General features: G+C 46.8%; 1 protein-coding gene across 2 annotated transcripts in view; it reads right to left on the bottom strand.

Moving 5' to 3' along the window:
- NME7 (NME/NM23 family member 7) overlaps positions 1-24,407 on the bottom strand; it is a 525,560-nt gene that overhangs the window by 72,946 nt on the left and 428,207 nt on the right. Inside the window, exon 11 of one of the 2 annotated variants that reach the window (XM_030203850.1) lies at positions 9,080-9,236. In XM_030203850.1, coding sequence (XP_030059710.1) covers positions 9,102-9,236 — 135 coding nt within the window. In that variant the 3' untranslated portion in view covers positions 9,080-9,101. The remainder of the gene's footprint in view (positions 1-9,079; positions 9,237-24,407) is intronic. The other variant, XM_030203849.1, reaches the window with a different exon arrangement.

Here is a 24,407-nt window from a genome sequence, read left to right as displayed (position 1 = left end):
AAAGGAATGCAAATGAGCTGCTTGTTGTAGCTCACTTGCATTCTCTATTCCATTGGTAAACAGTCGGCCATTCGGCCGGTCGAGCATGACAGAGCAGCCAAGCGTTATGCTGGCTGCTCTGCATATGTCAAATACGCCTCTGTGCCACACGAAAGGAAGACGCCGCGCCGCTCACCCCCTCCACGGCCTTCTGCAGGAAAGCTCCGATGCAGCTCGATCCTAGCAGGAGAGGGCAGTTGAGGAAGTCCATCCAAAAAGACGTCCTTTTTGAATGTCCTCCCCCCCCCCTCCCCCACAATAATAAAAACGTCCTTTTTGGACGTGCTTCACTCAGCTGAGAGACCTGGAAGTCTCTGAGCCAATCACAACACGAATAGAAAAACTAAATGCTCAGACAACAAAGGTAGAAAAAAGTATTTTATTCAGAATTTATTAATTGGAATATGCCAGCTTTTGGAAATGTGAATCTGTGATATTTTGCATTTAAGGTTTAATTTCTCTAGTATTGCTGCATGCAGAGTCCGACTTCTTGAGGTAACTTTCCAGTTCAGTATTTTGCCTTCATATCTTTTGATTTCTAGTTCCTTGTGTCATATCTGTTGTCATGTGTTTTTCATGTGTGATCAAGGTGCAGTATTCTGCTAGCGTGTAGTATTTGAAGCCCTTTTTTTTTTTTTTTTCTAGGCAGTGTATTGGTGTTTTAGAGCCCGGTGTAATTACAGTGCTGCCTTTCTATGCATAAGTTTGTAGCTCGTCCTGTCCTTGGAATTAGTGCTGTTATGAGTTGGTAAGGTTCTGAGTGTGTTTTTGCACAAGTTTGTGTATAGTGTTTTGCAGTGGAGAGATTGTGTGTTGGCCTTACTGAGGTGACATAAACACTTTAAATTAATTTTAGTTTGTTTGTCATAACATCAGACATGGTTTTAGAATATTTTGGAAGATCTGATGTTGAATTGTTCCAAAGATGTGTATGTGGTTTAGTGTTGGTAAGTGCTTGAAACTCTGAAAGCAGCTGCTTCAACAACTTTTTATCCAAATTTTAAAAAGCTTTTGAAACTGGCACTTACTATTCCTGTTGGTAGAGCTACCTGTGAGAGATGCTTTTCTGCCATGAGATGTGTACGAAACTGGCTGAGATCCACAATGGGTCAGGAAAGACTGACAGCTTTATGTTTACTGAACATTGAAAGTGATCTTGCTGGAGATATTAACCCTGAGCAGATCACTGACACCTATGATGCGAAGTCTAGTCGCCGGATGTTACCTCACTAATGTGACCATTTCATTTTGGGATTTTCCATGGATGGAAATAGCAGTTTAATATTTGATAACATTTTTGAATAGTTAGTATATGCTTTGAGCAACCACTTTTTCTTTGACATATGATACATATCTAATACCTAAAGTTAATAAAAGGTATTAATTGTGACTATTTTACTTAAATGTTTTTTTTTCTGTGTGTTGTCAGACAATTATGGATGTAAGCCCCACCCTTGGCACCACCCCTAACCCCACTCCCTTTAGCCTCCCCAAACAGTTGGGCCACCGACCGCGCCTATGCTTCTTAGTCACACACACACACACACACACACACACACACACGCAACTTTATTTAAATTAGTCCCTTTATTTTGTAACTCCTCTTACTTTCTTACCTATCTATATGTTCCATCTTTGGTTATACCCTATGTGAAAGATCCGTCCCTCCTCCAGGGGTTCTCAGGACCTCGCCGCCTCCTTTGCGACTTCGGCTATGGGCCAAGCTTCATGCCCAGCCCCATAGCCCACTGTGATCCACAGGGTACGCCTTGGAGTGACCAATAACTCAAAAAGCAAATCAGTAAGTTTTAATTTCCTTGGTGCTCACAGTCAAGCAGTTCAAAACAAAGACAGGAACCGAAAACACAACCCCACTGTTTCCCTTTGCAAAGGAATCAGCACCGCAGGGTAAAAAGAAAGATAAACCCCACTGCTTCCAGCACTCAGTTTGTTCCTCCTTAAGCAGTCCCACAGCCCAGCGCTTCCCCCCCTCTCTGGAGAGCGGCTACCGGCTGCAGCAAACAAAACAGAAACCACTGCTACACGTCTTCTCCCAGTGCAGTGGCAAACAGTTAAAAAAAACCTTCTTCCTTTTACTTTGAGTAGTTCACACAGGGGAAAACAATAATCCCGCCCCAAAACAGCACACTTTTCACTCTGAGTAGTTCAGCAGCACATAATTCAAAAACAGCCAGAACTCTATGGGGAGATACAAGGGTCCCACCTTCATTATCACTGACCTCCCGCATGACCCTTCTTCTTTCCCCTTTCAGCCCAGCTGCCTTACCAAGAAGTCACCTGCTTTCTCAGCTTTCTTCCCAGTGACTGAGCCCATGCTGCTATGTCCATCGGCTCCTCCAGGCTCTCCCCCCCCCCCCTCTCTCTCTCCAGCCTCTTGCCACTCCATGGGTTCCTTGTCCCACCCACTTTTCAGCTGTTCCTCCTTCTCCTGACTGCCCCCTGGGGATAACTCCCTGGCCTTGTCAAGGTGCTCTCTGGAGGCTGCTGGGGAGAATAGTTCCTGTACCAGGGTTTTCCCCAGGGCTGCTGGGTACTGTAGTCTTTCTCCATCCTCCATTTTCCCATGGGGGGAAAACCCTTTTCTTTTCTCTCTCTGGGGAAGTAGCAAGGGAAGGCTCTGTTCTGTCTCCCTTTTCTCTTGACCCTCCTCACTTCTTCCTCTTCCACTTCCATTTTATCCACCCCCTCGTCCTCGTCTTCACACCTATGATGTCTATTAAAATGTGTTTACATATTGTTTAGACATTGTAAGGAGTATACTATACCATACTTTGTATTGTTATTTGAATACTAGTAAAAAGGCCCGTTTCTGACAGGAATGAAACGGGCGCTAGCAAGGTTTTCCTCAGAGTGTGTATGTGTCACAGAGTGTGTGTGTGAGAGTGACTGTGCGAGAGACAGAGTGAATGTGCGAGTGTGTGTGTGAGAGAGACTGGGTGCGAGTGTGTCTGTGAGAGAGACTGTGTGTGAGTCTGAGAGTGTGTGCCAGGGGCCCTCCTCCTCCCTCCCAGGGGGCCCTCCCTCTCCCTCTTCCAGGGTCCCTCCCCGTTCCAGGGTCCCCCTTCCCCCCCCATTCCAGGGTTTTTTACCCTTCCTCCCAGTGTCAGGGGCGTCCCGTCCCCTCCCTCCCAGTTTCAAGGTGCGTCCCCTCCCTCCCTCCATGTCCTGCCAATAGTCTTGTTCTTCTTCCCTGTATCCCCATCTCTTCTACTTCTCCTGCCCCTCCCCTCCCATATTGAACCCAAACATTGGCAGGTTTTTCTCCAGAGGATCTGTTACTTAACCCAGTCTCCTGAACCATAGCCCCAACAGTGATTCCTCCCCCAACCCCTTGCAGCATTCCATTCAGTCTTCCATACACACTCCTTGCCTTTTCATTCTACCATCAATATTCCCTGTTCATCTGCCCCCATTCATTCCATTGTGTATGTGACTGCTACATTAGTCTTCCACTGCTGTCCTTGGGTGCCTTCAAATCCTGGGTGTCTGAGGTGTGAGATGGTCTGTGTGCTTCTGAATTGTCAGTGCTACCTGATTTGCCTCCTCATTCTCTTTCCTGTGGTCAGTTTCTGTCATTTAGTGTGGAACCTGTGGGGTCTCACAGGTTCTCTGGAGAGAGGCACTGCCAGGCCTTCAATCCCAGCTTCCCTGACTGCTATGAGGGCCTGTTTAACAGTTTTTACGGTGCGCGTGCACTTCTGAAGTAGCTGAAGATCTAAATAACCCAACTTCTTTTTAATTGAGCACCTGTCGCGGTCCTCACCTGGTGCGCGTCCTGCCCGCTGCTTGGCGCCACCTCCGTGAAGGGGAGCATCGGCCATACTGGCTGGGCCGATGCTCCGACACCACACTTGTCGCCGTGATTGTAACGCCGGCCATCATGGCGGCGCCGGTGCGTCGCTGTTGCCAGTGGTGCAGTTTGGAGTGGCAGGCATTTTGGCAGCGCCAGCGCTGCAAGGATAGCGCTTCTCTTGCGGGTGTGAAGCCCGGGAACTGTTGCCATGCCTCCAATGCCCCGGATTGGCCACTTGCATCCTGGCTCCACCTCCTCCTAACCCGTTCCTTCCGTACCTCTCGATCCGTCGGAGGTTCCAGGCCTGTGAACGGTTGTGTTTGTCGGCGTCTGGGAGGGGGGGGGGGTGGGGGTGACACATGCGCACAACAGATTGTTAGGGTCCCTGCTCCCGATTCGCCTACGAAGCTGTTACATGTACGCAGTTCGGTTGTGACATCATCACGCTCGACGCGAGGGCGTGTCCGAAAGACATGGTGAGTAGAGAGGCTTCACCACCATTAACTTACAAACCCTTTAGGAAGTGGATGGAGCTTGGGGGCTTCATTCGAACGTTGGGGTTGTGAATTATGTCCGGATGGGGCGTGTCTGGGGGCGTGTCTGAGGGCAGGTGTATGAGTGACAGTGAGAGTGAGTGGTGTTGACAGGCTACAACAGTACAGGGCTTCAGTGTTTCCCTGCCACACTGTGAGCTTCAGAATTGGAGGTGAGAATTATTTATATAGATTTTTACTGCTGCAATTGTCTACTGCTTATGTTTGATTTATTCTTACTGTACACCGCCTTGACTGAATTCTTTCAAAAAGGCGGTAAATAAATCCTAATAAATAAATAACCTATGTGAAATGAAACATTGGTCGAGTCCAATCCTACCTAAGTTAGCCTATGTGTAAGGAGAAGGTGGTCTCAGCCTATTTCAAAGAACCAAAGTAGAAGCATTTACATCAGTGGCGTAGCCATGGAGGGGGAGCCTTGGGAGCCTGGGCCCCGAAGCCCTGCCAGCAGAAGCCTTCCACCAGCACTGTTCGCCACCTTGTTGCCTGCGTTGATTCCCCTCCCCCAGCGCACATGCTTGGTTTTAGTGAAATTGAGCATGCATGAGGCTTCGTGCATGCTCAATTTAATTAAAATCGAGCATGCGTGCCATGAGGGGGAAGCAGGGCAGGCGGAGTGGTAACGAACAGCGCTGGAGGAAGGCTTCTGCTGGCAGGGCTTGAGAACCCCCGCCAGCCCAGGTTTGTGGGTTTGCAAGGGGGGGAGAGTAGTGGGGGAGGTGGAGCAACATATGCACCCCCACTTTAGGTTCAGCCCCCCCCCCCCCCCCCAAATTGAGGTCTGGCTGATTTACATAATGGCTCCAGTCAGATTCCTATCAATCTGTGAACTCTACTGAACATAACTCTTGTCACGGACTTATGATAAAGACAGGAGAGAATGAGAGAGAGAAAGTGCATTTGTCATTCCCATTTTACATGAGTATTGTGGAAAAAGGTGTGATTCAGAATGGATATCCTGCCAGATTAGTTGGTGTATTTATCATAGTTTAAAAATATAAAACTATGACACTGGACTTGGAATGTAGTGGCTACCACACAGAGAAGCACAGGGGCTACCACACAGAACTGTTCTCCATAAATGAAGATTAAAAGCATTCATTACTCAAGATATGATCCAGAACTCAGCAGTGAGATTGATTTTTGGTTGTGGCAAATCTGAGCATGTAACGTTTGGGTTGAAACAGCTTCATTGGTTGTCAGTGGAATACAGGGTGTTTTATAAAATTTTGGTGTATAACTCTATTTACTCTGGTGCACCTGTCTGTCATAAGCAGTGCAGTGGTATAAACCTGCAAAATCACTTCGATCTGACAATTCACGACAGCTTTCTATACCATCTTTGATGGATGTACATTATGTACAGACTAGGTAGGTTTCATTTTCAATCACTGGGCTGTTGCTTTGGAATAAGTTAGCCGGGTATTTATGGCAATGTACAATATTGCAGCAATTTAAGAAAGCACTGTAGACTTATATTTTGTACAGGTTTTCCTCAATAGGTAATGTTACAGATTTTGCTACCAGGATTAGCCTAAGGGTTCATTTAAAAAAAAAACTTCATAAGGCGGCAGGAGGATGTTTTTCTCTCAAAAATGTTCAAGTTGCAATTTCCAACACCCTGATATTAGATGTTTTGTCCAAATGTCAAGGGGGCATGTTTTGGGTGGGACCAAAACATAGTTTCCTGCAACTACAGCCAGACTCATATTCGGAAAAACAAAATATGAAAGTGCTAAACCCCTACGAGAAAAACTACACTGGCTCCCACTTAAAGAACGCATCACGTTCAAAATATGTACCCTAGTTCACAAAATCATCTATGGAGACGCTCCAGCCTACATGTCAGACCTGATAGATTTACCACCCAGGAATGCTAAAAAATCAGCCCGCACATTCCTTAATCTTCACTTCCCCAACTGCAAAGGTCTAAAATACAAACTAACACATACGTCAACCTTTTCCTACTTGAGCACACAATTTTGGAATGCACTGCCGCGCAACATAAAAACGATCTATGAACTAACTTCCGCAAACTACTGAAGACCCATCTCTTTGACAAGGCATACCAAAAAGATAATGTGAACCCCTACACATAGATCCAGAACTACCTCACGATATTTGCTTGTTATTCTACTATCCTTTATTATTATCATGTTACCCAAGATCCTTATGCTATACTAAATGTATATTTTCTTTGTCATTTTCATGTTACCCAAGATCCTTATGGAATACTAAATTTATAATTTCTTATATATTTCCATTATTCATGTTGTAATGTAAGCCACATTGAGCCTGCAAAGAGGTGGGAAAATGTGGGATACAAATGCAATAAATAAATAAATAAATAAAATAAAAACATCTAGGGCCAAAATGAAGATGTTTTTGCCTAGACCTGTTTCAATCACAACTAACGGCCTCTTTTACAAAGCAGCACTAGCGATTCCTGCGTAGCAAATAAGAGGAAGCCCATAGGAATTCAATTCCTATGGGCTTCCTCTCATTTGCCATGCCAGAATCGCTAGTGTGGCTTTGTAAAAGAGGCCCTAAGTGACCAAAAGATGCCCTAAATGACCACTAGAGGGATTAAGGCATAGTCCCCCCCTTTACTCCCCCAGTGGTCACTGACACCCTAGGCTCCCTAAGAAATGACAGTGACATCAGTGATATCAGGCTCTATGACAGCTTCTTATTACAGCAGCAGGCAGGGCCAAGGAGTAGTCTATTGGTCAGTGATGACTGTAGAAAAAAGGACCCAGGTCCATATCCCACTCTAACTGATACACTAGAAAAAACAATAACTACCTACTGTACCTACATGTAGGTGACACCTGCAAGCTTGGGAGCTATTGCAGTGGTGTACAGTGAGGTACAGTAGGTATTTTTCTGCTCCTAGAGGGCACACTATACAATATAATGGGGTAATGGTGACATGTGTACACGGGACCTTTTATGTAACGTCCACTATAGTGCCCCCTAGGCTGCCCCACTGCTCTACTGAGATGTCTGCGTGGCCAGTCTACTAAGAATGACACCCCAATGGCTGGTTTTGGGGCATTTTTTTCTTGGATGTTTTATTTTCCAAAATGGCCCCCAAATAAAAATGCACTGAGCAAAAAATGTCTAGATAAAAGATTATTTTTGAATCAAAAAGAGAAACAGTTTTAGGTTCAAAAATGGTTATGCTTACCACTTGATTTTTGGACGTTTTTAGCAAAATGTCCAAAATCAGACTTAGACAGCGGATATGTTAAAAAAAAAATCTTTAGATTTTAAATTGTGGATTGTGGTGATTATCAGGCTTATTTTCGAAAGAGAAGGGCCCCCATCATCCGACACAAATCGGGAGATGGGTGTCCTTCTCTCAGGGTTGCCCAAATCGGCATAATCGAAAGCTGATTTTGGGCGTCCTTGACTGCTTCCCGTCGCGGGGGCGACCAAAGTTCATGGGGGCGTGTTGGCACCATAGCAAAGGCAGGACTGGGGCGTGATTAAGAGATGGCCGTCCTCGGCCGATAATGGAAAAAAGAAGGGCGTCCATGACGAGCACTTGGCCAACTTTACTTGGTCCATTTTTTCTTATTTATTTATTTATTTTTGTTACATTTGTACCCCGAGCTTTCCCACTCATGGCAGGCTCAATGCGGCTTACATGGGACAGTGGAGGGTTAAGTGACTTGCCCAGAGTCACAAGGAGCTGCCTGTGCCTGAAGTGGGAATCGAACTCAGTTCCTCAGTTCCCCAGGACCAAAGTCCACCACCCTAACCACTACCAAGCCGTGAAAAGGTGCCCGAACTGACCAGATGACAACCGGAGGGTATAGGGGATGACCTCCCCTTACTCCCCCAGTGGTCACCAACCCCCTCTGACCCTAAAAAAGAAAACTTAAAAAACTTTTTTGCCAGCCTCTATGCCAGCCTCAAATGTTATACCCTGCTACATCACAGCAGTATGCAGGTCCCTGGAGCAGTTTTAGTGGGTGCACTGCACTTCAGCCAGGCGGACCCAGGCCCATCCCCCCCTAACTGTTACACTTGTGGTGGTAAATGTGAGCCCTCCAAAACCCACTGTGTCCACATGTAGGTGCCCCCCTTCACCCCTTAGGGCTATGGTAGTGGTGTACAGTCGTGGGGAATGGGTTTTGGGGGCCCAGCACCCAAGGTAAGGGAGCTATGCACCTGGGAGCAATTTGTGAAGTCCACTGCAGTGCCCCCTAGAGTGCCCGGTTGGTGTCCTGGCATGTCAAGGGGACCAGTGCACTACGAATTCTGGCTCCTCCCACGACCAAAGGGCTTGGATTTGGTCGTTTTTGAGATGGGTGTGCTCAGTTTCCATTATGGCCGAATACCGGGGATGACCATCTCTAAGGTCGACCATCTCAACATTTAGGTCGACCATCTCTAAGGTCGACCTAAATGTTGAGATTTGGGCGTCCCCGACAGTATTATCGAAACGAAAGATGGACACCCATCTTGTTTCGATAATACAGGTTTCCCCGTCCCTTCGCGGGACCATCCTGCGAGGACGCCCTCATGAAAACTTGGGTGCCCCATTTGATTATGCCCCTCTATGTGTCTTTTACCTTATGTATGTTTGTAATGTAAGTGGGCTAAAAATTTTAAAATTAAATAAATATGCAATACCTTTAGTACACCTGATACAGTACCATACCTTTAGTATACTTGGTTTTGAGTTAAAAAAAATTTACACCATCTCTTACTTCCAAGATTCCATCTTCAGGTAAGTCTGTACAGTGGACAGCATTCTGAATCTTATTTTTCCCAAAGCGAGCACGGAGTGTTTGAGGACGTAGATGACGAGCGATTTCCTATTACACAAACAGAACGGTACATTTACCAATATTAGCATTCCTAACATAGGTATACTTTTGTATCTCAAATGTCATATTATCTAGTACTATTTTCTCAGGTTACAGAGATGGATTTGGGAGGAAATGAGGGGGAGGTCAATATTCAAAAGCATGTAAATTGATAGTCATTTAAGTGAATGAGCTATTTAAAACTGCCCACCATGTATGCAATCAAAAGTATATGTGTTTCAATCATTAAAAGTATTCACAAAATAGGTAGGTGCAAGCCTTTGTGAGCATTTTTCCTTAAGCAATTTTCAAAAGGAAAGTATGTGCTTACTTTCACTTTGAAAATCATGTACCTGTAGACTCTGAAATAATGTCAGCAGTCTGTAAATTGACCTGCTAAATTCTTTCTTTTCTAATAAAGTTAGTAGGATGCTCCAGTATTTTACAATCTACTTTCCTCACTAGTTAAAACTATCACTTAGTGCATAGAAAGGGTGGTTGGTGAAATTTTTGAATTATTCTCTCATGGAGATAATAATCAGACAATAACTACTACTACTACTACTACTTAGCATTTCTATACAATAAGTAAGGAACCATCTGGTGATATCTTAGAATAGAGCACATAGAACTTCATAAGCCTGTCTTTGAAATCCATAGACAAAGCAGACAGGATCAGGAGGTCATACAGCAGTCAAAAAGAAGCAACAATAAGTTCTCATTTGGAATGAGTCATTGTCAGTTTAAATTGTGACAGTATAAATCCTAGGGAATTATGCATCAAAAAATCTGAAATTATGTGTTGAAAGAAATCAATTATGCAACAGTAACTGCTTGTATTTTTATACAATCTATAACAAAGAATAGTATTTAAACATTTGTTAAAAGTATATGCAAATTACTTTGGCACACTGTAACTGTATAATAATGCTAACATCATTCCAGATCACCAAGAAATACTTCTGGGAGGAAATATCTCAGACCACTTACTCCATGTTCAGCTCTCATATACACATACATAAATAAATGGAGTGCATTTGGGTGCTATGAACATTGCACATTCAACATGATACTGCAGTGGTCCATCATGGTGAGAGGGGATAAACAGAACACTGCCCCTCACCCTTAAGAAGGATCCCTCAGGTACTGTGAGGCACCTTAAAACCCTTAACTCTGCCCAGGGAGGAAGTGAGAGGGGTGGAGCTGAATCCAGGAACAGAGCAGTGTTGCCAGGTGGGCGGTTTTACCGCCCAATTGGGCGGTTTCCGCGACCCGCCGCGGGAAATTTTTGCCCGCGGCGGGTTGCGGTTTTTTGGGCTGGTTTTTGTGCTTCGGGCGGTTTTTTCGGCCGCGGGGGGGCGGGGTTAGTGACGTTTTTGGGTGGGGTTAATGACGTTTTGGGCGGGGTTAGTGACGTGGGAGGCGGGGCCGATGACGTGGGAGGCGGGGCCGATGACGGGGAGGCGGGGCCGATGACGGGGAGGCGGGGCCGATGACGTGAGAGGCGGGGCCGATGACGGGGAGGCGGGACCGGTGACGTGGGAGGCGGGGCCGGTGACGGCGGGGGCGGGGTTGTTGACGGCGGGGGGCGGGGGTGATGACGCGGGGGTGGGGGTGTCAGGGGCGGGGTTTGTGTTTGGGCGGTTTTTGGGCTGTTTTTTGGGCTCCAGTGGGCTGGAAAAAAATTTTCCACCTGGCAACCCTGGAACAGAGTAGGATTAAGAAGGCCTGGAGGGAAGGAGTGAAAGCTACTGCATACACCTTCACCGCATACCTGTGAACTGGAACCACAACAGCCAGGTAGGACATGTTGGATTCAGCCTGAAGCAGGCTGGCTGGTGAAATGTTAAGAACTGTACTGATAACTCAGGGAAGCCAGCCCAGAGCCAAGAAGAAGTATTGCTTTACCCAAGAGACTGTAGTGCATGCAGTGGTCCTACAGGAGCAGGCCACAAAGGACATTCTTCTATTCAAAGACTAGTTTTACATTGGATTTCTCTTTCGTCCTGCTCACTACTGCAACACCCTACCCACCCCCGCCCATCCCTTCACCATCTCTCCTATCCCCCTCCTCCCTCCTAGCTCTCAACCTTCATCACTTCCTTCCTGCCCTTAACCCATCCTCATTCCTCCTAAGCGCACCCCGTCTTCGTCGCCTTACCTCCCCCTCCCTCCTCCGTACTCTTTTGCTCATTCTCCTGCTATCTGCCGGAGACATCAATCCCAATCCAGGTCCCCCACACATGTCCTCGTCTTATCCATACAAACGTTTCCGGGATGTCTCCAATCTCATCTCTTTTCCACTCCTCCCCCCCTCCTCCCTCCCCTTCTCTTGTGCCCTGTGGAATGCCCACTCTGTATGCAACAAACTTTCCTTCACCTATGATCTCTTCATCTCCCGTTCCCTTCAACTGCTCGCCCTTACCGAAACCTGGCTCTCCCCTGACGACTATGCCTCAGTCATGGCCCTTTGCCATGGAGGTTATCTTTTCTCCCATTCTCCCCGCCCAGTCGGCCGCGGTGGCGGCGTCGGGTTACTACTCTCACCCTCCTGCAGTTTTCAACCTCTCCTCCTACCGCAGTCTCACTGCTTCTCATCCTTTGAAGTTCACTCTATCCGTCTATTCTACCCGATGCCACTCAGAGTTGCAGTCATATACCGCCCCCCCAACAAGTCCCTCCCCTCCTTCCTCACTAACTTTGATGCATGGCTCTCTGTCTTTCTTGAGCCCTCATCTCCATCCCTCATTCTTGGAGATTTTAACATACACACTGATAACCCATCCGACACATATGCTTCTCAGTTCCTCACTCTAACATCCTCCTTCAACCTCCAGCTGAGCTCCACCACCCCTACTCACAAATCTGGCCACTGTCTTGATCTTATCCTCTCCTCTACCTGCTCACCCTCCAATTTCTGCGCCTCAGCTCTTCCTCTCTCTGACCATCACCTGCTCACCTTCACACTTCATCACCCTCCCCAGTCCCGCCCTACACTAACCACTACTTCCAGGAATCTCCAGGCTGTAGATCCTCCCACCTTATCCTCTAGTATCTCTGATATCCTCCCTTCCATCTTGTCCTCCGAGTCTGTTGACAAGCCTGTCTCCACTTACAATGCCACTCTCTCCTCTGCACTGGATGCCCTCGCACCATCCATCTCCCGTCCCACAAGGCGTACTAATCCCCAGCCCTGGCTGACCCCTTGCACCCGATACCTTCACTCCTGTGCCCGATTGGCTGAACGCCTCTGGAGGAAATCTCGCACCCATACTGACTTCATTCACTACAAATTCATGCTATCCTCCTTCCAGTCCTCCCTATTCCTCGCCAAACAGGACTATTACACTCAATTGACAAATTCCCTCAGCTCTAACCCTCGTCGTCTCTTCGTCACACTTAACTCCCTCCTCAAAGTGCCCTCCCTCACTCTCTCCTCAATCACTGGCTGACTACTTCCGCCACAAGGTGCAGAAGATCAACCTCGAGTTCACCACCAAACCATCTCCTCCTCTTCACCCTGTAGCCCACTTCCTCAACCAACCCACTCTTCACCCTATAGCCCACTCACTCCCTCAACCAACCAACCCATGCCTCCTTCTCCTCCTTTCCTGAGATCACCGAAGAGGAAACCGCCCATCTTCTTTCCTCCTCGAAATGCACCACCTGTTTCTCGGATCCCATCCCCACCAACTTACTCAACACCATCTCTCCTACTGTCACCCCCCCCATCTGTCATATCTTCAACCTCTCTTTCTCCACTGCAACTGTCCCTGACACCTTCAAGCATGCTGTAGTCACACCTCTGCTCAAAAAACCATCACTTGACCCTACCTGTCCCTCCAACTATCACCCCATTTCCCTCCCACCCTTCCTCTCCAAGATACTTGAACACCGTTGCCTTGATTTTCTCTCCTCTCATGCCATCCTCGATTCGCTTCAATCCGGCTTTCGCCCCCTACACTCAACAGAAACAGCACTATCTAAAGTCTGCAATGACCTGTTCCTTGCCAAATCCAAAGGTCACTACTCCATCCTCATCCTCCTTGACCTATCTGCCGCTTTTGACACTGTTAATCACAATTTACTTCTTGCCACACTGTCCTCTTTTGGGTTCCAGGGCTCTGTCCTCTCCTGGTTCTCCTCTTATCTCTCCCACTGCACCTTCAGAGTACACTCTCATAGCTCTTCCTCCACCCCTATCCCGCTCTCTGTTGGAGTTCCTCAAGGATCTATCCTTGGACCCCTTCTTTTTTCAATCTATACCTCTTTCCTGGGCTCGCTGATCTCATCTCATGGTTTCCAGTACCATCTTTATGCTGATGACACCCAGCTTTACCTCTCCACACCTGACATCACTGCGGAAACCCAGGCCAAAGTATCGGCCTGCTTATCCGACATTGCTGCCTGGATGTCCAACTGCCACCTGAAGCTGAACATGGCCAAGACCGAGCTTATTGTCTTCCCACCTAAACCCACTTCTCCTCTCCCTCCACTCTCTATCTCAGTTGACAACACCCCCATCGTCCCCGTCTCATCTGCCCGCAACCTTGGAGTCATCTTCGACTCCTCCCTCTCCTTCTCTGCGCATATCCAGCAGATAGCCAAGACCTGTCGCTTCTTCCTCTACAACATTAGCAAAATTCGCCCTTTCCTATCTGAGCACACCACCCGAACTCTCATCCACTCTCTCATTACCTCTTGCCTTGACTACTGCAACCTACTTCTCACTGGCCTCCCACTTTGCCACCTATCCCCCCTTCAGTCCGTTCAGAACTCTGCTGCACGTCTTATCTTCTGCCTGGACCGATATACTCACATCACGCCTCTCCTCAAATCACTTCACTGGCTTCCGATCAGGTACCGCATACAGTTCAAGCTTCTCCTCCTAACCTACAAATGCACTCGTTCTGCAGCCCCTCCCTACCTCTCTACCCTCATCTCCTCGTACGTTCCTACCCGTAACCTCCGCTCTCAAGACAAATCCCTCCTTTCAGTACACTTCTCCACCACCGCCAACTCCAGGCTCCGCCCTTTCTGCCTCGCCTCACCCCATGCTTGGAATAAACTCCCTGAGCCCATACGCCAGGCCCCTTCCCTGCCCATCTTCAAATCCTTGCTCAAAGCCCATCTCTTCAGTGTCGCCTTTGGCACCTAACCACTACTCAAGAAACCTAGACTACCCCAACTTGTCATTTCGTCCTTTAGATTGTAAGCTCCTTTGAGCAGGGACTGCCCTCTTTTATTAAATTGTACAGTGCTGCGTAACCCTAGTAGCGCTATAGAAATGTCAAGTAGTAGTAGTAGTAACTCAATAAAGCCCACTTTCCCCTTTCCCAACACCTTTAAGAAATGTTAATTTTGCTTACTCAAACCTGCTGCGTGGTGTCACTTTATCTGGGCCCTGAAACCAGCTCGTTCATGGTATCACACATGGTAAGACAAGAATACAATACTTCTGTGAGCAAGGGCTGTGGCATCAACTGGTCATTCAGGCTGAGTCACTTCAGGTTGGCGTCTGACAAGATCTTCCTTCCATATTCCTCAAACCAGTGTCAGACCTCACCGTGCAATATCTGTAGAAAAGTCTAGACACTCTTGATGTTGTCTGCTATTTTCGATTTGCTTCTGCTTTTCACGTGAAATCCCTCACTCTCATTCTGTGTGGATAATCAGGCACTCGTTTGTCCATTGGCCAAGTCATCGGGTGGTGCATGTAGACCTGGTGGGCTTCACCTAGGGCTTTCGTGCAGGGACTGAGGATTTCATGGCTGTGTGAAAAGGGGGATGTGATTGTGCTAACTGATGCCATTACTCTACACCATGAGAACCAAGCCGCATCACTTGGATATCATGATCTTGAAGGTAATGACGTGGATGACTGGTCAGGCTGGCGGCTAGTGGATACAGTCCAAGAGGATCTTTGGCTGGCCAGTATGTGGTTTCTCATCTCTATATTCTTCTGGCCAGACATTATCCCAGGCCGAGACAGGCAGAGATTCGGAAGTGGACTCCAGGCTTGGCTACTGTTAATCGGCAAGTAAGGGCCTGGTTGACTGCCCGAAGGGGGTATCAGCTGCAGCATTCCTGGGTAGATCTCAGGTGCACAGGTCTATATAGAAGTGTTAAAGTCCATCTATCTGATGTTGAGCTTGACTTGAATGATTTTAAGAAGGCCATAGAGTGCTGCCTCCGGGTTTGGGTGTGTAACCGGCTGCAGCTTCTGCAACTTTGTGGGTTGGCTGGCTCCATGGCGGGAACCCAAGCTACAGGGTCTCAGGCTCAGAGGGTTCAGCCGACTGGTAAGCGAAGGGTCAGGTGACCTGGGTTAAAAATGGAGGCATGGAGGGACATGCCAGAACTAAAGGACCTTGCTTGGCTGGGGCAGGGCCACAGACAAGTGACACAACTTTGCTGAGGAGGTAAGTGCTTGTGGGGTGCAAAATGTGACTTTGGTACTTAATGTAGCTCAGGATAATGTTTCTGTTATATGGCTACTTAAATTGATTATAATAAAGAAGCTGCGACCTTTGTTTATACCATCTAGTTGTATTGACTATTTTGTTGGCTGAATATATGAAGGAGGTTAAGGATTGGAGATGGAGGGCGGAGGAGGTAGAGGGGCTGAGGGGTCAAGTGTGTGCAGGAAAGGAGGGTTCCCCATCTCTGAAGTTATTAATGAGCCTGAGCACTGATTTGGAGGGCGCCCCATAAGTGAAGGATGGAGGCTCTCCTTTCTGGTCATAGTCCCGCCCTACACTAACCACTACTTCCAGGAATCTCCAGGCTGTAGATCCTCCCACCTTATCCTCTAGTATCTCTAATCTCCTCCCTTCCATCATGTCCTCCGAGTCTGTCAACAAGGCTGTCTCCAATTACAATGCAACTCTCTCCTCTGCTCTGGACACCCTTGCACCATCCATCTCCCGTCCCACTAAGCGTACTAATCCCCAGCCATGGCTAACCCCCTGCATCTGATACCTTCACTCCTGCGCCCGATCAGCTGAATGCCTCTGGAGGAAATCTTGCACCCATACTGATTTTATTCATTACAAATTCATGCTATCCTTCCTTCCAGTCCTCCGTATTCCTCGCCAAACAGGACTATTACACCCAATTGACTACTTCCCTCAGCTCTAACCCTCGCCGTCTCTTCGCCACCCTTAACGCCCTCCTCAAAGTGCCCTCCGCTCCCACCCCTCCCTCACTCTCTCCTCAATCACTGGCTGACTACTTCCGCAACAAGGTGCAGAAGATCAACCTAGAATTCACCACCAAACCATATTCTCCTCTTCACCCTATAACCAACTCCCGCAACCAACCAACCCCGGCCTCCTTCTTCTCATTTCCTGATATCACCGAAGAGGAAGCCACCCATCTTCTTTCCTCCTCGAAATGCACCACCTGTTCCTCTGACCCCATCCCCACCAACTTACTTAACACCATCTCTCCTACTATCACCCCCATCTGTCATATCCTCAACCTCTCTCTCTCCACTGCAACTGTCCCTGACACCTTCAAGCATGCTCTAGTCACACCACTCCTCAAAAAACCATCACGTGACCCTACCTGTCCCTCCAAATACCGCCCATTTCCCTCCTACCCTTCCTCTCCAAGATACTTGAACGCGCCGTTCACAGCCGCTGCCTTGATTTTCTCTCCTCTCATGCCATCCTCGATCCGCTTCAATCCGGCTTTCGCCCCTTACACTCGACTGAGACGGCACTATCTAAAGTCTGTAATGACCTGTTCCTTGCCAAATACAAAGGTCACTACTCCATCCTCATCCTCCTCGACCTATCCACCGCTTTTGACACTGTCAATCACAATTTACTTCTTGCCACACTGTCCTCATTTGGGTTCCAGGGCTCTGTCCTCTCCTGGTTCTCCTCTTATCTCTCCTACCGCACCTTCAGAGTACACTCTCATGGTTCTTCCTCCACTCCCATCCTGCTCTCTGTTGGAGTTCCTCAGGGATCCGTCCTTGGACCCCTTCTTTTTTCAATCTACACCTCTTCCCTGAGCTCCCTGATCTCATCTCATGGTTTCCAATACCATCTTTATGCTGACGACACCCAGCTTTATCTCTCCACACCAGACATCACTGCGGAAACCCAGGCCAAAGTATCGGCCTGCTTATCCGACATTGCTGCCTGGATGTCCAACCGCCACCTGAAACTGAACATGGCCAAGACCGAGCTTATTGTCTTCCCACCCAAACCCACTTCTCTTCTCCCTCCACTCTCTATCTCAGTTGATAACACCCTCATCGTCCCCGTCTCATCTGCCCGCAACCTCGGAGTCATCTTTGACTCCTCCCTCTCCTTCTCTGCGCATATCCAGCAGATAGCCAAGACCTGTCGCTTCTTCCTCTACAACATTAGCAAAATTCGCCCTTTCCTCTCTGAGCACACCACCCGAACTCTCATCCACTCTCTCATTACCTCTCGCCTTGGCTACTGCAACCTACTCCTTACTGGCCTCCCACTTAGCCATCTATCCCCCCTTCAGTCCGTTCAGAACTCTGCTGCACGTCTTATCTTCCGCCTGGACCGATATACTCATATCACCCCTCTACTCAAGTCACTTCACTGGCTTCCGATCAGGTACCGCATACAGGTCAAGCTTCTCCTACTAACCTTCAAATGCACTCGATCTGCAGCCCCTCCCTACTTCCCTACCTCTCTACCCTCATCTCCTCTTACGTTCCTACCCGCAACCTCCGCTCTCAAGACAAATCCCTCCTTTCAGTACCCTTCTCCTCCACCGCCAACTCCAGGCTCCGCCCTTTCTGCCTCGCCTCACCCCATGCTTGGAATAAACTCTCTGAGCCCATAAGCCAGGCCCCCTCCCTGCCCATCTTCAAATCCTTGCTCAAAGCCCACCTCTTCAATGTCGCCTTCTGCACCTAACCACCATACCTCTACTCAGGAAATCTAGACTGCCCCAGCTTGACATTTCGTTCTTTAGATTGTAAACTCCTTGAGAAGGGACTGTCCTTCTTTGTTAAACTGTACAGCGCTGCGTAACCCTAGCAGAGCTCTAGAAATGTTAAGTAGTAGTAGTAGTAGTAGAATGGGCTTGGCTTGGCTTGGCTGGAACAGCTGATGGTAGAGGCTTCAGAGCTCTAACTGAAAAAATCGGCAGGAGCCGGTAGGAATAATTGATGAGAGTGACTTCAGAGCTAGCTGAAAAAACCGGCAGGAACAGCTGATGTTAATGACATTAGAGAGCTAGCTTGGTGGAGAAATTAACACTTACCAACTACACAACAACCTGCCAGCAAAGTGAAGGACTATCGAATAAAAAAAGTGGATATTTGGCTATGAATTATTGAACTATTGGAAAGTTTAATGTTTGAATATTCTCTACAGGAGTCACTGACAGGTTTTTGTATAAATAGGAAAGTCAATGAAAGTACAAATAAGTAAGTTAATGGTTGACAGATTTCAACTGATTTTTTCATTTAGTATTGTTCTCTCAGTATTGGAATATATATATATATATATATATATATATATATATATATATATATATATATATATATTTTTTTTTTTTTTTTTTTTTTTTTATGGGACGTAGGGCTCATGGGCCAGTGGTTTTTCCTCCTACGTTTCGGGGTTTTTTTTTTTACACTGACCTGTGTGCACTAGGTCATTTTATGAATTAAAAGGAAATGGATCGATGATAAGATTAGCTTCAGTAATAGCGTTGGCGCTCATATAAATATTGAGCAAAGTGTGATCTCTTGGAGACCAGTCAAGCTTGGAAGCATTGAGGTCCAGTTGGATAAGTTTATTAATTTAGATACAAGCTGGGAGAGTAATACTGATGTACCAACTGGGAAATATAATTGTCAGGTTTTCAAGGCAGAAACTAGGTTCGTGAGCTCTTGGACCACTGCCGAGGAGCGGCAGTGGCAGGCAAAACCACCCCACACCAGAGACAAGAAAGAACTCTGACAGAAACAGCTAGACTTCACCTGCACTTTACCGCCCTTCCCCAGGAGTTGAGCCCCTGGATGCAGGCGGCCGGCAGGACTTACCGGACAGGGCAGGAACTGGATACCAACTAGGCTGAACAGGGACTGAGGGTCAGAGGGGAAAGGAATATACATGGGCAGCAAGGCAGGAACTGGGCTAGGACTCACAGACAGACCATACTACACAAGGCAGGAAAAAGAACAAGCTAAAAGACAGGAACTGAAAGCTGCCAAGCAGCCACTGAAACAGGGTACAAATACTGACAGACAAGAGTCAGGACTGAAAGCTGCAGAGCAGCCACTAAGCAAGAGACATAGATAAACAGAAACTAGACCAGGAATACAAATCAGAAACAAGACTAAGAAATAAGCAATAAACCTAAGCTAAACTACACACAGACTAACTAGAACCGGACAAGAAACTCAAACAAGAAACCAGACTAGGCAGAAGTGCAACAAAGCACCAACAAACCAGGTACCTTAGACAATGCAAAGGCAAACACAGAAGTTTCCAGTTGATTAATAAAGCCCATCAGCTGCTGAAGCTCAGCTGCAGGAATCACAAGGCAGCTACAGGTGCTGTTCAGGCACAAACAAGAAAAGCAAGTCTGACAGCCCGGAAGATCCGGACCGGAGTGGGCTGAAAACTGGAACGGGTGACAGTTCATAGTAGCCACTGGTTCTGGCCACCAGAGGGCGCGGTGAGCACAGACAAGGAAACAGTCACCATCATGACAATAATATGGTATACTACTTGCAATGACAACACAATACGTAATAGAATATTATAATTGGTAGTGAAAGGTAAGGCAAAGTTGTAACATATAGATGAGTAAGAAAGTAGGAAGAATTTGAAAATAAGGTGACTGATTTGAAAAAAGTTGCACATGAGGTCAGAGAGATGGTTAAATATTATCTGTTAGGCTAGGAGTGGATAAACATGTCCCGCTGCAGTATGTGCAGCCTGAGTCAATCCTTGTGTGTGTGAGTGAGACTAACAAGTTAGTTACTTCTTCCATTAAAGGCCTGGTTGAAGAGCCAAGGTTTCACCTGCTTCCTGAAGTATAGATAGTTTTGTGTTAAGCGGAGCCTTTCAGGCAATGCATTCCACAGTGTGGGGGCTACTCCGGAGAAGGCTCACTTGTGGGTATCACATCATGTAATGTCTTTTGGAGAGGGTGTAGTTGGTGAAAGTCCTTGGGAGGACCTTAGTGTCCTTGGCGGTGTGTGGAGGATCATCCTATGCTTCAGATACTTGGGGCCATTTCCTTTCAGGGCCTTGAAGATCAGACATAGTTTTAAATTTAGCTCTGTATTGTACTGGTAGCCAATGAAGTTTTTGCAAAAACGGTGTGATGTGATCACGTCGCTTGCAACCTTCTATGAGTCTTGCTGCTGCATTCTGAATCAACTGGAGCAGGTGCAGGCCCTTTGTAGTCAGACCATTGTATAGTGCATTGCAGTAATCCAGTCTTGATGTTACCATGGCATGCACAACTGGGATAAGATTTACCTTCTTGATGTAAGGAGAGAGGCTGCGCAGCTGTCACAAATAGTAGAAGCAGTTCTTGAAGGTTGCTTGGATTTGGGGAATCAGAGTAAGTGTTGAATCTAACTGTCTTCCAAGGTTCCTGACTTGTGATTTGAGGGGGAGTTCATACTTCCCAAAATGGATTTTGATGTCAGGTATGTATTCACTTGTGTTAGGGACCCAGAGAAGCTCGGTTTTACTTGGGTTCAGTCAAAGTTTGTTGTGTTTAGCTCATTCTTGAATTGATGTTAGACAAGTAATCAGTTTATTCAAGGCTGTAGGTAAGTCAGGTTCAATGGGCATGAGTAGCTGCACATCATCCGCATAGATGTAGAACTGAGTGTCCATTGACCAAATCAGCTCAGCTAGTGACTTGAGGTAGATATTGAACAGAATAGGTGACAGTATCGATCCTTGTGGTACCTCGCAGGTCAGTGTCCATGGTGGTGATGAGTTGCTGCCAAACATTATGGATTGTTGCCTGTCTGATAGATAGGATCTGAAGCAGGCAAGTACTGTACCATTGATACCTGTTTCTGTCAGTTGTGCTAGCAAGATATCATGATCCACAGTGTCAAAAGCTGCTGAGAAATCTAGCAGTACTAACATCGAGGCGAATCCCTTGTCTCGGTTTCTGTGAAGATCATCTAGCAGGGATACGAGGACTGTTTCTGTTCCATAACCAGGTCTGAATCCAGATTGACATTGATCTAGCCAGTTACTCTTTTCTAGCCATTCATTAAGTTGAACACAGGCTGCTTATTCTGAGTTTCCCTAGAAACGGGAGTTGGATACTGGATTGTAGCTTTCAAGTTTGTCCTGGTCAAGGTTGTTTTTCTTCAGCAGAGGGTGAACCACTGCCCTTTTTAATGCTGTTGGTAGTTGCCCGTTAGAAAGAGAGGTGTTCACAATTTTTATGGCGCCTTCTGTAAGGCCAATCCTTGCCTGCTGCACTATCTTTGATGGGCAGGGATCAAGGGAGCAGGTAGCTGGGTCTCTTAGGAGTTTGTCAAGGCTCTCCTCTGTCATTAGGTTAAAAGTGTTCCATCTCTCTGTTAGGAGGAGGCGAGTTTATGCACCCCTTGTTGACTGGCTGGGCACTGGGTGGGATTGCCTGTAAATCCTGGTGGAGACTTTTAATTTTGTTGGCAAAGTATGCAGCAAAATCATTGCAGTTCAGTTTAGACTGGGGAGGCGGGTTTTGATGTGGGGGTTGCAGTAGGCTGTTTACTATACTCAACAGCTGCTTGATTGAATTGGCAACCTGTGCAATGCATTGAGAGAAATACTGTTTTTTGGTTGCTGTTAAGGCTTGGCGGTACTTTGCCAAGTGCTTCCTGTAGTTTAGCCTGTCTTCATCCAGATGAGACTTCCGCCATCTCCTTCCCAGTTTTCGTCCTTCATGTTTAAGGATCCGAAGTTCTGGAGAAAACCAAGGTGAGCGTTTGTGAGTGGGGCATAAGACCTTTTTAGTGGTGCTGTTTTCTCTAAGGTCTTGGTTAAGTGTGTATTCCAGATGTCAACTTGTTCTGACACTGTTGTCTTTTCATCTACGTGTGGATTCATTCTCAGTGGTCAGCATTTTTTTGTATCTGATCTCCTTCCAAACTCTGGGAGGTGCCATTTGTTTCAGGTGGTCACTTAGGGAGAATTTAATTAGACAAGCACTGCGTAACCCTAGTAGTGCTCTAGAAATGTTAAGTAGTAGTAGTAGTAAAATGGTCTGACCATGATAGGGATGTGAAGGCTTCTGAAAGGTTTGAAATACCGAAGGAGTTATTAGTTAAACCAAGGGAGGTTACATTGGACACATTATAGGACTTAGTTTCTATCCTGGGTCAAACCTTTTTGAAACAGACTAACGAAATGGCACCTAAAATAAATATATTAGAGAATGACTTACAAAAAATAGAGGAAAAGATTAAAGTTATGGATGATAAAACTGAAAAAATGCAGTTTTTCTCCTCTCTTCCTTTTCCCTCATCTCATCTCCTTCCTCACTCTTCCCTCCCCTCCATCCATGTCCAGCATTTCTTCTCTGTCCCCTCCCCTCCCCTCCATCCACCCATGTTCAGCGACCTTTCTCTCCCCCTGCCGGATCGCTCTTCAAACTGGCCGCAGAGACTTACAAGGGCAGCCTCCAAGACTTCAGCAGAAGTCTCGCGAGGCAGCCTCTGGAAGTCTCGGCAGTCATTTTTAAAGAGCGAACTGGCAGCGGGGGAGGGTCAGCGCCGGCAGTGGGCAGGCAAGACTGCCTGCCCCGAAGAATTCGATGGACAAGGCGACTCAGGTGAGGGACCAGATCCAGAGGGAGGGAGGGAGGAAGGAAGGAGAGCCGGCTTGCACTTAGTAACAACTGGCTCGCAAGTCGGAACAAAATTGAACAACCAGCTCTTGGCCCTCCACCCTGTCTTCCTAGACTTGGTTGATGTTGGATGTTGAAACCTGTTGGGCATAGTTCAGCCAGTGGTAAACTCTCACTTTCATCTAGCCAGGTTTCACTTATTCCTAGGATGTCAAGATGCTGTTCATTTATGGCATCATGGATCACCAAGGATTTCTTTGCAGCTGATCTGGCATTCACCAGTCCTATAGTTTCCAAGGATGGACTGAGGGTGCTGTGGGTAGCTTTGGTGTGACAATGAGGTGATCTTTTAAGTACTGTTATGTAGGTGTTTGACCTCTAGCACTTTTGCCTTCTCTTTGGTTTGTGGGGGTTAAGGTTTCCTCTCCCACACACCACTGGGATGCTTGCATGACACATTTTTGTGTCAGAAGCTAGTTAGACAAAATTTCACTGGGTGGTGCTGCAATCCACTCTTTGGAGTACACCCTGTAGATCAGCAGTCTTCCTAGTTGCCAATGAAGGTTTAAGGCTTTAATAGCTGAAAGAACAGACCTTTTAAAGTTGTAAATTCAGACCAGCCCTGTGAGATCAAAGTCTTCCATCAAATAGAGAAACAAATAGCTGCACTTAGCACTTCTATGTGAAATTCTTGGACACAGTGCATAGGTTTCCTTTAGTTTTAATGAATTTTAAAGACTCAGTTATAGAAGTAGATTATTTAGTTAAAATAAATTTTTTAACTCACGGATTGCAGGTATGAACTTTAGAGTTTCTGGTTCTGATATCCTTGGATAGTCCAATTGATGCAGGTTGCTGTAGGCTTTTTCTTTATTGTCCCAGAGGAAGGATAGATGTAAATATGGATCCAGCTCCAATCTCAGTACACAAGGAGAGTTATTTAGGGGAGATAAAATTTCCATTCTCAAGCCAAAAATAAATGGAAGTTCTGAGTAAAATTGAAGACTGGTGCCTCAACACAGACTGAGCAGAAGCCAGTAAAAGTTTGGGTTGTAAATAAGCAGAAAATGTAGTTATTTGATCTAAGTTGCAGAGCCTGATGTGAACCCAGCCAGCCCACCCAGCTTAATGACCATCTAGCCCAGTATCCTGCTTCCAACAGTGGCCAACCCAGGTCACAAGTACCTGGAAGAAACCAAATTAGTAGCAATATTCCATGCTACCAATCCTGGGGCAAGCAGTGGCTTCCCCCATGCCCATCTAAATAACAGACTATGGACTTTTCCTCCAGGAACTTGTCCAAACCATTTTAAAACCCAGATACGTTAACCAATGTTACCACATCCTCTGGCAACGAGTTCC

Source organism: Microcaecilia unicolor, chromosome 5 (assembly GCF_901765095.1).
Source record: "Microcaecilia unicolor chromosome 5, aMicUni1.1, whole genome shotgun sequence".
NCBI lineage: Eukaryota > Metazoa > Chordata > Amphibia > Gymnophiona > Siphonopidae > Microcaecilia > Microcaecilia unicolor.
The sequence above is the reverse complement of the archived record's forward strand: the minus strand, read 5'-3'. Positions and strand labels throughout refer to the sequence as shown.